At 43.0% G+C, this 15006-nt stretch overlaps 1 protein-coding gene across 1 annotated transcript in view; it reads right to left on the bottom strand.

Moving 5' to 3' along the window:
• Positions 1–15006, bottom strand: part of LOC308102374 (receptor-type tyrosine-protein phosphatase delta) — a 180321-nt gene that overhangs the window by 42712 nt on the left and 122603 nt on the right. The window contains 6 exon segments of the mRNA XM_080452060.1: positions 3745–3905; positions 5956–6165; positions 9752–9845; positions 11697–11953; positions 12808–12908; positions 13363–13950. Coding sequence (XP_080308186.1) covers positions 3745–3905; positions 5956–6165; positions 9752–9845; positions 11697–11953; positions 12808–12908; positions 13363–13950 — 1411 coding nt within the window.

Below are 15006 nucleotides of genomic sequence, written 5' to 3'. Positions count from 1 at the left end.
TGAACATAAGGAGAAAGGGGTGAGATTTAATGAAAATAGGGGGTGAGAAATAATGAAAATAGCCGATCTACAAGCACAGCACGTTGGATCGTGAGCTTGCATATATATATATATATATATATATATATATTTATTTATTTTTTGGAAAATGTGGCCTATAATAACATGCCCAAAATGGGGATGCCAGGTTGAGTGTCCAATACTGTAAAAGTGCACAGTTTGAACATTGTGATTGTATAGAGCAGTGGTTCTACTCAAAGTGGGGTCCAAGGACCCTTAGGGTTCCTTGAGGGGGGTTCCAAATGGACCTTCACAGGTCTGTAACTCTTGAGAGTTATGGGGGTCCTTGAAAAAAAAAAAAAAAGTTTGATAACCAAAAGGTATAGTGTACAAAAGTGAGGTCTATGTAGTAAACCTGCTTCAGTGGGAATTGGTGCCGTAGCTGTGTAACTTCCTCATAGTCTTACCTGTCTGGTTTGCTGCTCCAATTGGCAAGCAGGGAAGGAAATGAAACAACATTAGACCCTCTGACCTTGAGGAGAATTTAACCCCCCCCCCCCCCCCGCTAAGTTCTCATGGCTAAATTAGCCCATTAACACATCCACCGCCAAGAACGTAGTCCTACGGTCCGTTAAATCCAACTGTTAAGCGCCGAAACCGTAGTCCTACGGTCCGGGTGTTTTTTCCTTTTTTTCGATTTTTTTTTTTTTTTCAATTTTCTAGGGGGACCATTTTCAGTGTAACACCACTGGAAGTCGACCGGAAGTGCGATCCCGTTTTTTGTTTCCCGTCGGCCTCCATTCTAAGTCGTACACTAAAAGCCCTGTAAAACCTATGTAGTTTTTCATCCTCGCATTTCCCATGTTAACATAAACGGTCAGAACTCAAACATGGCGGCTCCGTTTGACACGCGGTCTCGACGAGTAGACACCAGGACATGTGTACGTTGTTTACAAACAGTGGATCGCGCAATCTAAAGGATTTTAACGGGGCCTATGGCGACCTGAAAAAAACAAAAAACAACAATAAAACCTTGGCACTGGTGAGTACATTATGAGATTAGCCCTTGGCGGTGGATGTGTTAAGACCGGGAACGCATCTGTGTCATTTTATGATCTCTTTGGGCTATAAAAAAAAAATAGCAGATATAGATCTGCTATTTATTTGAAAAACATTGTGAAAATGTGTGCAAATGTTTGAATATATATATACACATTTTTAACTCAAATCCCTGGAACAAAATATTTTCAGATGGGGGTACGCAGCCAAATACATATCATTTTTGGGGGTCCTTGACATGAAAAAGGTTTGAGCACCAGTGATATACAGTATAGCGACAAATGTTAAGATTTAGAAGACATTTGTAGAATCCCCGGAAGCAAAGATTTGAGTAAAACATTTTTGCTTAAAAAATATATATATTCAAAGATTTGCACACAATTTCATGATTAAAAAAAATATATAGCAGATCTACAAGCTCATAGTGCGGCACTCGGTGCCGCGCTATGAGCTTGTAGATCTGAACAGCCAAAGGAATCTAAAAAGGACACACAGATGAGTTCCCGGTCTTAATGTGTTAGAATACTGGCCATCATTTTGTATAGTTTGTGTAATAACTGGGAATCTCCACAAAATGATACCAATCACGGCATCACTTTTGCTTCGCGTGCGAGATTAGAGATGCTTCACCTAAGAGACTATACGCTTAGTTATGCAGCCTCGGGACTCATTTCAGATACTACAGTTTTTGTCTCAGGTGCAACCGGAAAGCTTTGCTATGTGTCTTTGGTTATTTCAAGCTGATTTACAGCAGCCGATTCCTTCTTGTTCAAGCATGAACATCCTCTTAAGCCTCACATACTGTAAAACCGTGATACTGTAGCGATTATTCAACTCAACAATAACGTGTTTGATATTGTTAAACAATTGGGATCAAATGCGATGTTTAAACTGGCATCAGCACATTGTGTACAGTATGAACTGAGCTTGGGAAGCAATAAAAGCAATGGTTTACAAGCCCCTTTTTATTGAGTCCTGACCAGGGGGCCATAGCACCAGACCTGGGCCTTTTGACCTTCAGATCAAACTGATTTGACCAATAAAGCGTTATGCAAAGGACCGCAGAGCACCGCAACCTCCCCACTGTGTTGGATAGCTGTTATCATCTGGCCCGTCCTTTCCCCATGCTCAACGTTACACGGCTGTCCTTTGCTCCACACATGAGACGCACATAGTGTCACATAAAAATTGATTTCAACGTGTGAAATATCGTCCGGCTACGCGGCCGAGCGCTCTCCCAACGTGGCAGTGACATTGACGTGAGTAATTGTCGTGTAAATCTGTCGGCCCGCAAACAGAAACACAGGGAACGGCCACCCCACCCACACCCACACCCCCCCCCCCAAACGTCTTTTCTTTCAAGGGTTCCTCAGTTCAACTCTACTTCTTGGATCTCCTTGGCACTGCCTGATCCAGAACTCAAACCGAGTGTTGGAGTCCAAGGACGAGCGGGTTACAGAGTGAAGACTCAGTGTAAAGCTTGTAGGCTTAAAGCTCTAACCCTGTGAAACGCATTACAATGATACTATAGATGGAGCAAAAATGTACCGTTACTGATTATACCTTACGCTGACTCTACACTTATTAATCTGGCCTGCCTAAAATTACTTCCTTAGGACTATTATGAAGTTCAGCTCAGTATCAGGGAACTGATTGAATGAGCCCTGCAGAATATTTCAGCGCGCACAGTAAAATCCTGAGCGCTGACTGAACTCCGAAAGTGTAAAACTGGACCCGTCGGAGTTGAATTAGCGCTCAGGATTTCGCTGCGTGGGGAAGAGAGAGAGACGGGGGTGGCGGAAAGGCAGCGTCGAGGAAAGGCGGTGAAATCTGTACGCCGAGTGCCTGCCATGTGAGAGAGAGCGCACGTGTGCGTGGGCGTGCCTGCACGTGTGTACCGGTGAAGGTGCCACTGGAGCTGAGTTTTTCTCCAGTGGGGTCGGGCATGGGAGGGTAGGGGGCATGAGGGATGGAGGGGCCGGGGCGCATGCAGGCTCAGGCCCGGGCCCTGGGGCCCCCACTCTAAAACTGTGCACGCATGCAGTGACACGCAGCAGACCGTCAGGAGAGAGCTCTCCCTCCGCCTATATGCTTGACTGACGAGCACTGACAGCAAACCGGGCTAGCTTCCGCTGCAGGCTGTTTTGATTTGAGGCGGGTATGCTACTGCAAGTTGTCTGTCTGCTACTGTGTGTGTGTGTGTGTGTGTGTGTGTGTGTGTGTGTGTGTGTGTGTGTGTGTGTGTGTGTGTGTGTGAGGGGTGGAGTAGATGGATGTGTCTGATTAACTTTCAGTCAGCGTTCGTGTCTGTGTAAAGGATTGTGGTTGTCTGCATGTGATGGGGAGACGGCTTGTACAGCTTGTACAGATGGGCTCCTCAGAGATTTTGAAATCGTATGCGTGTGTGTGTGTGCGTGTGTGTGTGTGCGTGCGTTCCCCAGAGTGAGGGTGATTGAGAGTCTCAAGATGGTGTCTGCTTCTAGCTTTCAATCCAAATATGACTGTGTGTGTGCGCGCACATACTCGCGTATTCACAATAAAGCACACGATTCCTTTAAGCTAAAAGTGTTTTATGTATTTGTGTGCATGCGCGTGTATATTCATAATAAAGCACAAGACTTCTTTATGTTCTGTATATGCGTGTGCACGTGCACGTTTTGCATGTACATTTTTTCCTATCCTCACCTCTTGTACAGGAGAATGGCGATGACAATACATATGATGAAGACCACGGCCAGCACAGGGCCCACCACCCAGATGAGGCCTTCCTCCTCATCAATGACGGGCTGAGGGTCGATGTCAGCTGACACCACAGGGTCAGAGTAGGGGCTGGTGGCGTACATGGTCTGAGGAGAGGAAAGGGAGTTATCGATTGTTACTTCATTTTCTGATCTGTCAACCTTTAAAGTGGGTTATTATGCTAAACACGGCTTGTCTGGTCTTTGTGTTGGACTTTTGCTGTCAAAATTGTTATTCAAAAGGCTGTAAAAGTATGAGTCTTGTACTCCTTGCCGTTTCAGCAACTTTTTTAATTTGATGATGTGACAGCGTTTGAACAAGACGATCAGAATTTGCTCTCGTTGTGCTTTCACAATTTGCATAAGGCTGACTGGAACTCTAGTTTGGCTAGCCTGGGAACTTTGCAATGTCTTATCCAGTCTTATCCGAAGGAGTTATCCGTAGTCAATTGGCTGAAAATCAAGCAAATAAACAAGTACACAAAACACTCAAACAGCCATTTGTACTAGAGGTCTGGAACACTTACTTTTGATCATACCGAACAAAAACGTTTGGCAGAGAAACATGTCACCGGTTTGAACTGCTCTCTCTCTCACGCACGGGCGAGGTTGTTTGTACATTTGCACATACCTGGAATTTGTCCTCTGCATTTACCCATCCCAACTGTTAGAAGCAGTGGAGCAGTTCATAATAATCATCTTTTCAGTATTTTGTAAGGCCAGTTTCATCCTGTCTCATCTCAGATCATTGGCCTTTTAAAGTGCACAACTGTTGTGTGTGTTTGGCACAACAGTGGTGTGGAATTGGCTATGCCGGGTGGATGATGAATGCTTGCCTAGTACTGCAGTCTCTAGGGACCTGAGACATCGAACCAGCAAATAGGAATAGAAATGCACAAGAGGAAACATGAATTTGATCGCTTCATGCTCCAACGTGCACGTATGTATTTTGGTCGGAGTTTCTTTCTTACCCAGACGGAAATAAAATAGTCCTCAGAGGTTTTTGGAGAAGCAATCTCGACTACCCATCAGAGCTCACCACTGAATGTCAAACGATACACCCTGTCCTCAGGGGAGCGAAGATATTGAAAGCCTTGCATCAAGACTTCCATTTTATCTACCTCCCCACGATCCTACCTGATAACAAACAGACTATGACATCACTCCCACCTATGCTAAATAAGTGTAATTAGCAATTATGTGTGTGTGCGCGCGGGCACGTGTGTTTGTGCGTGCATGCATGCGCGCGCGCGCGTGTGTGTGTGTGTGTGTATTCCTGCTAAGTTGCAAACTGACCTGATAAAAATGATGGGTTATATCGCAATATCTTACATTTGTGGGCTTTGATTGAGGTAATTCACATTCAGAGTGGAGAGAGATAAAAGAAAAAAGCTTGGGGGCAGAGAAAAAAGCAAATCTTTGCTTTGGTGGGTAAAGTAGAGATTTCCTTCTGTCCATCATTATCGTTTTTATTTTTTTTCTCCACCTGAAGTCAGGGTTGTGTGTGTGAGACTGGACTATAGCCCTCGAAGCTCATCAAATCCATCATCCTGCCTGCAGCCGCCTAATCATGCAGCTTCTTTCTCCACACACACACACACACACACACACACACACACACACACACACACACACACGCGCATGCACACACACACACACACACACACACACACACACACCTACACACACAAACTGCAGCGGTGGAGATAAGGTGGACCGCACATAGGCCGCAATTAAAGAGAAGCCCCGTTATCAACGCATTCCTGCGATTGGCTGGGGTCTCAGGAGGCCTCCCCTCCCGCAGCGGTGGGGGCCGGCTTGTCTGTGCAAGCGTTAGACTTTCAACAGGAAGCCTCAAAGTAACACATCCAAGCAGAGTACAAGCCCCCCGCCAAAACACACCGGAATTCTTCCTTTTGACTGTTAGTGTTAACACGCAACTTTTAGCACCGAGTGTGTATGAGACATCCTCTGTAAGAGTGAAGCCGGCGGCCACATCACTCATGTCATTAAAGTCATGAGGAAAGACAAACATGGATCAAATAATTATGAGAAATACAGTTGGGGAATGAAATAGTAGACGCGAACAAACTAATATGTTTACAGGAAGGACATACACACACAAACAAACAAAAAAACATTGTGCAATCGGCCTTACATTTTCAGACATCTCCAGAATGGCAAGCACAAAGAAAATGTACTCCTGGCCATTTTGGAGCAGCTTGTTTTCAAAATCGCCATAGATCTTGGCATCTCCTAAGGTGAACTCTGTAGGCAGGTCTTTGAAGTAGGCAGCGATGTAGGGTTTGGGCTCCATCTGCCTCCGGAAGCGAAGGCCTCGGCTCGTCCGGTTAATCTCTTTGAGCAGCTGAAGTGAGAAGAGTAAAAAACGTGGACAGTTGTGAATAACTCGGAAGCACTGAATCTCCTCCCAGACAAGCAAACAAAACGCTCACACACACACGCACACGTTCTGCAAAAGGCAGACCACTAGAGAAAAAAAGAGTAGTTATTCTATCTGCTTTGGACTAGGATGAAAATTAAGAGAATGTGTGGATCTCACCAATAGCTGCGAACAATATAAACAGGACTAAATTAATGATATTCAAAAGTCACACAGCTCAGCTACTCTCTCTTGTAGATACAATCAGATTGACATCAAGAAATAGAATAAAGAAAAATAGAATAAAAGCGGTTTTCTGCAACTTTTTTTTTACTTTGATTCTGACTGATGAATCTCCATTCTCAAACATCCCATTAGTGACAAGTGAGTGAAAGAAAAATATATGAGAAGGGACAGCAGACAGTGTTTTTCTTTCCTAACAGACTGTATCTCGTCAAAAATCTAATGTTGACCTGCAAATCAAACTACTGTCTGCTTCAATGACATGGCTACCAAAATAGTTTTTACAGATCCGTCAATAACAGGGATAAATAACAGAGTGAAGTGGCAGACAGTTACAATTATACTTCAGAAGAATTGTGCTTTGATATGTCATGCTTTGAGGGGGAACTAAGATATTGAGAGCCTTGCTTCAAAACACCCATTTATCTACCTCCACACCTGACAACACACTGACAAAGATATCACGACCACCTATTCTAAATAAGTGTAATAGCTAATTAAAAGTTTGTGTCGTGTGCGTGTGCCTGTGTGTGTGTGTGTGTGTGTGTGTGTGTGTGTGTGTGTGTGTGTGTGTGTGTGTGTGTGTGTGTGTGTGTGTGTGTGTGTGTGTGTGTGTGTGTGTTGCAGGCAGCCTTAATAAGAATGATAGCTACATTACAGCCATCTCTCGTGTGTGTTTTGAAAGTCCTAAATGGTGACCTGCTTCAATGAGAAGACTACCAAAATAGTATTTTACAGATCAGTCAATAAAAGGAATAAATAACAGGCTGAATTTGCAGACAGTTACAATTATACTTCGATAGAGTTGTCATTTTAAATTCCTTGGTAATAACAATATGAATTGTAGCACTACGTGGCTATGTGCCTGTATGTATGTGTTAGTGTGTCTGTATCCGTGCGGCGTGCGTGTGTGTGTGCGCGCGCATGTGTGTGTATGCATGCATTTGCCTGTCAGTCAAGTATGCATTGTGAGTGTGTGTGTGTGTGTGTGTGTGTGTGTGTGTGTGTGTGTGTGTGTCTATGTGTGTGCTCTGTTTTGGCTGCGGGGCTGTCGGTGCCCCGATAATGTCTTCAATCATCTCCCCTGTCAACACAGCTAACTCTAGCTGCCCTTGGGAAAAGTTGGGAAAAGGTGAGTGCCAATATTGACAAACAAATAAATTCTAACCGAGGGTGGACTTTTGGGCGACCGGTCAAGGCTACAGACAAGGGGCCCTGGAGGCGAGAACGATAAAGTCATTGCAAGTGCAAGACGAGACACATATGTGTGTTCTTCTTTGGCCTTTTACGTACTACTGGGGACTTGATTGATTACGTTCATGGCAAGCTTAAGACAAAATATTTGAAGTCTCAAGTGTTCCCTTCAACGTCTAGACATTGCAGTGGGTTAAACAGTCATATGAATCCATGGGCTGATTCCCAACTTCCATTAAGGGGAAAGGGTTGAAAGGCAGTATTTACAGGTACCCCGGGGAAGGGGAAATTACTTTTCGGCGTTTACCCAGCAGATAGCTCAGATGAGTACACTGTGGGAGTTCTTTTAAGTGTCTTGCTCAGGGACCATTGTTGCCATGTCCGCTTATTATAAGCGACTTTGGGCTTGTTTTTCTGTAAAGTCGCTGGTCACTGGTTTAAATGTTGTTTAAACCAGTGGTTCTCTAACATTTTCATGTCAAGGACCCCCCAAATGAATATGTAATTGTCCGCGTATCCCCATCTGAAAATATTTTGTACCAGATTTGTGTTGGTAATATTTCAAATTTGTCTATTTTTTCCACAAAATGTTTTTTAAAATAGCAGATCTACAAGCTCACAACTATTTGCAAATAGCCGATGTGTATAGGTTTAAAGTGCTCTTTTGGGCTTGTTTTCATAGACCTGGTTGCTTATTTCTCTCACAAAATCTGGCAACACTGTCACTGTCACACTTATTAGACTGGGCGAGCTGAGGGTTGAACCGGCGACCTTCTGATTACCAGACGGCCTCTCTACCCACTCAGCTATGTCTGGCTTTAGAAATAAATTAAGAGTCTCACACAAGGCCTGAGAGAGTACTTTTACACGGCCAAATCTCGGCTAGACACCGATTTGAGCTGCCACTCATCAGGTGTGTGAGGAGGTGTGAAGAGAGAAGTTTCCGTTTGTTCCTCTGAAAGTTTTGCCAAATTTCACCTCACAAGCTTGTACACGGTTGCCACCGCTAAACAGCAATAAATGCTTCCCCCGCTAATGCTTTTAAGCAGGCTGCACGACGCACAGGATTAGCTAGGTGAATTAAAAAGTCGTCAAGTTCTTTGTGCCCAAGTGCTGGCCTGCACACAGCAAAACCTGGAGTGTTCATTTAACTCTGAAAGTGCAAGCGAAAGTGGTCACTTTCCAGAGATAAAGTAACACTCCGGATTTTGCTGTGTAGCTTTCCCCTGAAATGGGGAGAGACACGGAGGTCTGATGCAGCTCTCCAGGTAATTACCAGACAGTCAGAGAGGGAGGGCAGGAGAGAGAAAGAGAGAAAGAGAGGGAGAGAGAGAGAGAGAGAGAGAGAGAGGATGATGGAGCGGGGGTTGAGTTGCAGTACACTTGATGGCTACTCCAACATTGTCCTCATTTCCACGAGAACAATGCTCTCTGCAGCCATTTGCGTCAATCAGCGTGTGAGCATCACTCCCTGTTCCCGACGCCCCCGTCAAACCTGGGGGTAGACTTACAGTGGATTACTATCTGTCCAACTTCTTCCATGCATGCCAACTCTAGAAGAAAGGTCTGATACACTGTATGCATGCCGCTTATTGGATTGGGTTTAAGAGTAATTTTTGTATGTAATGGAAGAATGAATTGAAGAACAATAAGAAACTGAATGCATTTAGAAATTTTCCTTTAGTTTGATTGATTGATTGATTGATTGAAATTCATCACAGGAACAGGTACTACAGTACCTGTTCCTGTGATTCCTGGGATTACGAAAATAAATAATAAATAACAATAATATAACAATAAATTGATCATTCTACTTTACATTTTTTGTCATCCTTTTTGGTGATAAACACACCTTCTTGTATGTATTGTAATGTATTTTCTGTAACCTGTCAATAGGCATTATGTGTTTCCTGGCAATCTTAAACACTTAAGCCCTATACTTTGTTGAATGATTAGAAATAGATGTTACACGATGCGACACGTAGTGTTTGCAGATCTATTTTTGTTATTAAAAATAAACATATTTTTAAATTCTTTTTTCTTTTTTACAATTTTGAACATTTTCCCAAAATAGGGACACCTACTTCTACTACTGTGGTTAAAACAATGTAACCAACTGTTCTCTTGAACCCACCTCTTCCAGGTTCATCTCATCAGGGTTGTCCCAAGGTTTGAAGAACTTGCCAGTTCGCTGCTTCTTCAGTGGCACCACCACCACATAGTAACCCCTGGATATGAACAAAAAAAACCCACACAAATTAAGGCTGAATTATATTCTAGCCAAGGTCAAAGGTCACTATCAGTTTTTACTGCACACTACATCAAAGTTTCCTTTTTTTAAAGTATAAGCGGCTGTTGTCCTGACCTAAAACAAACAAAACTCACATCAAAGTAGTCTGAATTTCTGCAGTTTATTAGGGGTACAAACAGTATGTACATCATCATCAACGCAATTAGCCTATCTATGCTCCATCACTCAATTAGGGCCATTCTCCTCATGTTTTCCAACTAATTGAGACCTGTTCAGAGAACATCAAGCACCACTGTTACACCTCGCCGAGTGGCCCCCCATGAGCTAATTAGCAGTCCTCTGTGTGCACAGAAAAGAGATGGAATTAGAAGGATTTTCAACCCTCCATCGGGGTGGTAACAGAGATAATGGCTTCTGCCAGAGTTTTTCTGGGGCTTCTTGGCCAAGCTGAGCCCAAGCTAGCGTTAGCCAGGGAGGCAGCGTGGCAGGCTAATGGGAAACTAATTAGCTTAAGTTTTGTCATGCGAGAGAGAGAGCCAAGTGCATCAAGCAAGATCAAAAACCCACAACGGGTTTGTAGCGCCAGTCTACCGACAGATGTGGCTGTTGGCTTTTTGACAACACCAAGCTTTGTTCAACCAGTAGGAGAGACTTTGTAAGGCTTAGCACAGACTAGTGGGCTTAGTTTGATAGGATTGTCTCAACCTGCGTGCCGACTGAGGTGTTATAATGAGGTAGTGTAATGGAACAAACGGAAATGCATTACTATAGTAAAAACAGGACAATGGGATGGTAACTCTGCGTAGGACAGTAGGGACGCAACTATCAATGATCTTTTTAGCAATTATTCTAACAAATTCGTTTTCGATTAATCAAATAATCGAGAAGCGGTTAAAAAACAAAATCCTCAACGAATATGATATTCGTCGATATGAAAACATTTGTATAGATTTTTTTTATAATCGACTATATTGATTAGTATGAATAACCACTTAAGCCATATTTTACACTTTATCATACAACGGTGTCGTGCTAGTGTCGTAATAGATTGTAGATCATCAATGTTTTATGTTTTGGAAAATCTATTATATTGTAAAAATATATATTTTTGTATAATCGATTACATTGATTAGTTCAGTAAATTGTTGCAGCCCTATAGGAAAGCTCAAGTTGTACAAGCCAAGCAAGGAAGCAACCAAAATAAATCATTTACTAAAGTCCAACCCAATTAGTCTGAATAGCAGCTCAGTGATACAAGCTCTTCAATCCCATTAAAGCATTACCTTCATAATCTCATCTCAATCTGTACAATTCTCCAGTAGAAAAGGCTCTATTTTACACTGTTTTCTAAATGTGAAATGGAAATTTAAACAAAAAGCTCTGTTATTCTACTATATTCTATATTACATTTTATTAGGCAAAAAATGTAAACATTGTAGTGTTTGATTATGTAAGTATTACATTATGTCTTTTGGCATGTTATGCTTTATTTAGATAGGGGAGTGTAGAGAGACAGGAAACATATGGCAGAGAGAGCAAAGACATGACACCAGTTGGGAGTCGCAATGAGCATTATGGTCAGTGCACTAGTCTAACTGCTATCCTGTTATTTGTTCCGTGTTGCCTTCATCTCGATTATCTCTTTCCCTATTCTAACTCATCCTGCAATTGCAATGTTTAGAGCTTGCACAAAACATTATTTCACCCACTCTGAACTGGCTCAACCACCATGCACCCTGAGCTAAATTCTACTACAGTGAATCAAAATGGTAATTTCCGAGTGTGTGAGTAATATTCTATTCTGTTCTGTGCCGTCTTTGCTACTCACCTGACTTTCTCAGAGGTCTGCACTGTTGGCAGCTCCACGGTCACCATGCCGTTGGTGTTGGTCTTGCCGATCACGTATGGTTTCGTACGTAGGATGTCTGGGGCAGTCATGGTGGACACGCGGTGTTGGAGACCTCCGGCGCTGTTCCCACGGTTGGTCAAGAGGAAGGAGTACTGCGTTTCCGGCTGAAGACCAGTAATCAGCTTCAGTGTGAGCTTCCCATCCACCTCCACACTTTGGCCATTGTCGTAAAGAATCTGCATAATTAATTAACATATAGGTCAGCGTCTGACACATTTAACATTCAACATCTGACATATTTAACCTTAAAAGGGAAGCCCATAAAGCATTATTACTTATAAGGCAGAGAATAAATACATTGCAATCTGCTTATAACACTGTATAAGTGAAGTTATAAGCACTCAAGTACTCATAAGGCAATCACAACACGTTATAAAGCCTTGTAGGTCAAGTATCGTAACACTTCATAATTGCTGGACACTCACAGAAAGACAATAGCATTAAATCTAAACAAGAACACACACATTTCTGACTACACCGTCAGGAATGTCATTACTTTACTTAAAACACCCAATGACCACTTGAGGTGACTTATAATCACATGATCATGCATTATAACAGTGATTATAATACATAAACATTTTTTACTACAATTATGATCTTTGCCAAAAAGAAAGTCTGAGTGTCCAGCAATTATGAAGTGTTATAATGCTTGACCTTATAATTTGTTATAACATTTTCTATGATTATTGTTATAAAGAATTATGAGTATTTATGAGTGCTTATGACTATAATTATACAGTATTATAATGCATTGTAAGTATGTTTATAAGGCAACATTGAACACATTTACAATGCAACATATAACTGTACACCATGGAAAAGTCTTGGTGACTTCTCTGCATTTTAATCTGGTCGCCATTTCTAATTTGCCAATTAACATAACTGTTTTCATGGGGTACTAATTATTTTCATAAAATGAAACTGTTGATTGAAATTGTTAATTGACTTAAATGTTCTTCATGTGGTGAGTCATAATATATTGTGTAGAGCTAAACAAAAGTATCTAGAGAGAGAGCTTAGCACTCACGGTAAAGGGTTGAGCTGGGTTGTAGCTGTCTGGGATCTCCCATGTTAGGAGCACTGACGTCTTCGTGGCAGCTTTCACATGAAAGTTTTTTGCAAACACTGCTAAAAGAAAGGGGGAGCGGGTGATTTAGCCACAAAGATCAACCAACCAACAGAGGCTCCACACACAGTGCTTACCTGCGATTGCTTCCCTTCATAACCAGCCTGAAATTAGCACTAAAGCAGACTTAAAATACTCCATTCTTACCTTCTTACCAACAGCATGTCTTACTTTTATTGACTGACCTGTACTCAGCTGACAAAACAAAGGACACAGATACTTACACCATATTATTTATCTTTCTGTTTTAAATCATTCTTAAGGTGAGGAGACTATGGGAAGGACAAATAGTCCTGGTGGTTTGTACCGAGTCCTTTAGCGGATCCGATTTCCCCTTTCACCTTCTGCCATTTGAGGACGCTTGCAGAGGACGTTGCTGTTGTTCGGAAAAATCTGGTAGGGGCAGAATTCTGAGTAAGGTGGAGGGGCTAAAAAGGGTTTGGGGAATGGTCCTACCTTGATCCAAAGGCTGTGTCCTGAATTGGACACTTGGGCTATAGGGGCCAGCGCCCTTGCTGGAGAAGGCGCACATTTTGATATCGTAAGTGGTGTCGGCCTTAAGGCTGTCCAGGACGACGGTGGACTCTGGAGCGGTGATGAAGAGTTCCGATGGACTGCGAGGACTGTTGATATCCTTGTACTGCAGTGCATATTTCACGATAACGCCATTGCGCTCTGGCAACAAAAGGGGTCTCCAGCTAACCTGGATGGTGGTCGTAGTGGCGCCCTCGGCCGTAATGGTCTGAGGATAGCCGCTTGGTACATCCTCGTTGGTGTTGACCTCTTTCACAGTTTCTTCACCGAAGCCCACCTTGTTCCGCGCCGACAGTCGGAAGGTGTACGAGGCCCCCTTGTGGATCTCTTTGGTAGTGTAGTGGTTCTCGCGCTCAGGAAACTCGATGACGGTCAGCGGATCCACGTCTTTGCGGCCGAAACGGAGGCGGTAGCCTTGCAGGGGTCCGTGGGTTAATGCAGGGGGGTGCCATTGGAGGAGGGCTGTGCCCATGTTGGTGGTGCTCACCATGAGACGAGGCTTATCGGGAACTATGGCAATGCCAATGGAGAGAGAAACGCATTGTTACAGTTATGGAGGACATTGGTGCTCCCAGAGTATCTGTAAGGCAACTTGGTGGAAACGTTAGTGCAGTGCTTCTCAACCTTCTTAATTTCAACTAACCCCAGTTTGATATGTATTAGGCCATGGACCTGGATGTTTATCTCTGGGACCCCAGTCTACACCCAGTCTAAAAATCCTCATTTGTAATTATACTCATTACAAATGTGTACACTCAATGAGTTATTTGGTTCCTAACTATCAATTATTTGGTTGGGGACCCCTGTCACGGACTCCTGGGGGTTCCTGGACCCCAGGTTGAGAACCAGTGCGTTAATGTAATCCACATCCAAGTGATCAGGGCAAATATGAGCCAATAGTCAGCAACTAAGATGAAATAAAAGGAAATGTAATATTTTAAGGCCTTTTCATGCCTTTTCATCAGGCAAATAAGGGATTTTTTGCACTTTTTCTGTGCCACACAATGATCAGGTGATGCCACCATTGTTACACCCAGCAGAGAGAAACAGACGTCATGCTGTGTTTCTATACATATTGAAAGAAACATAACCTTTTCTAACAGTTCTCTCTCTCATTTCCATCTCAAACCTCACTACCTGTGTCTGTACACCTAGAGGCCGATGCAGCATGAAAGCATTTTGTGACACAAATAAATAAAAAAATCCCACCATTTTGCATTATGAACATAAACACAGCAGGTATTCCCGACTTGCTACCAGGATTCTCTCACAAAGGAGGCCAGTGAGACTTGGAACAGCTTGCACAGGAAGCAATTTTTTTTTCTCCTTTCCTTTTCTTCTATTCATTTCTCTTAACCCATGTGAGCATTCCGGTATCATAGCAGTAGCTGAGAGGATTTACAATTGTTGTCATAAATGAGGCCAGCAATTAGCCGCATTCACACTTTAATAGCCATCGAGGGGAAAGGTTCATCTAGCAATTTCTTTTTCTCTCTCCGCCGGGTGCAATTTCACAGCTTCAGACGGCAAACGCTTTTTTTTGGTGGGGGGGGGGAGGATCACAAA

This window comes from Gymnoscopelus braueri, assembly GCF_963280865.1.
Source record: "Gymnoscopelus braueri genome assembly, chromosome: 15".
Taxonomy (NCBI): Eukaryota; Metazoa; Chordata; class Actinopteri; order Myctophiformes; family Myctophidae; genus Gymnoscopelus; species Gymnoscopelus braueri.
Note: the sequence above shows the minus strand (reverse complement) of the source record. Positions and strands in the feature narration are given on the sequence as shown.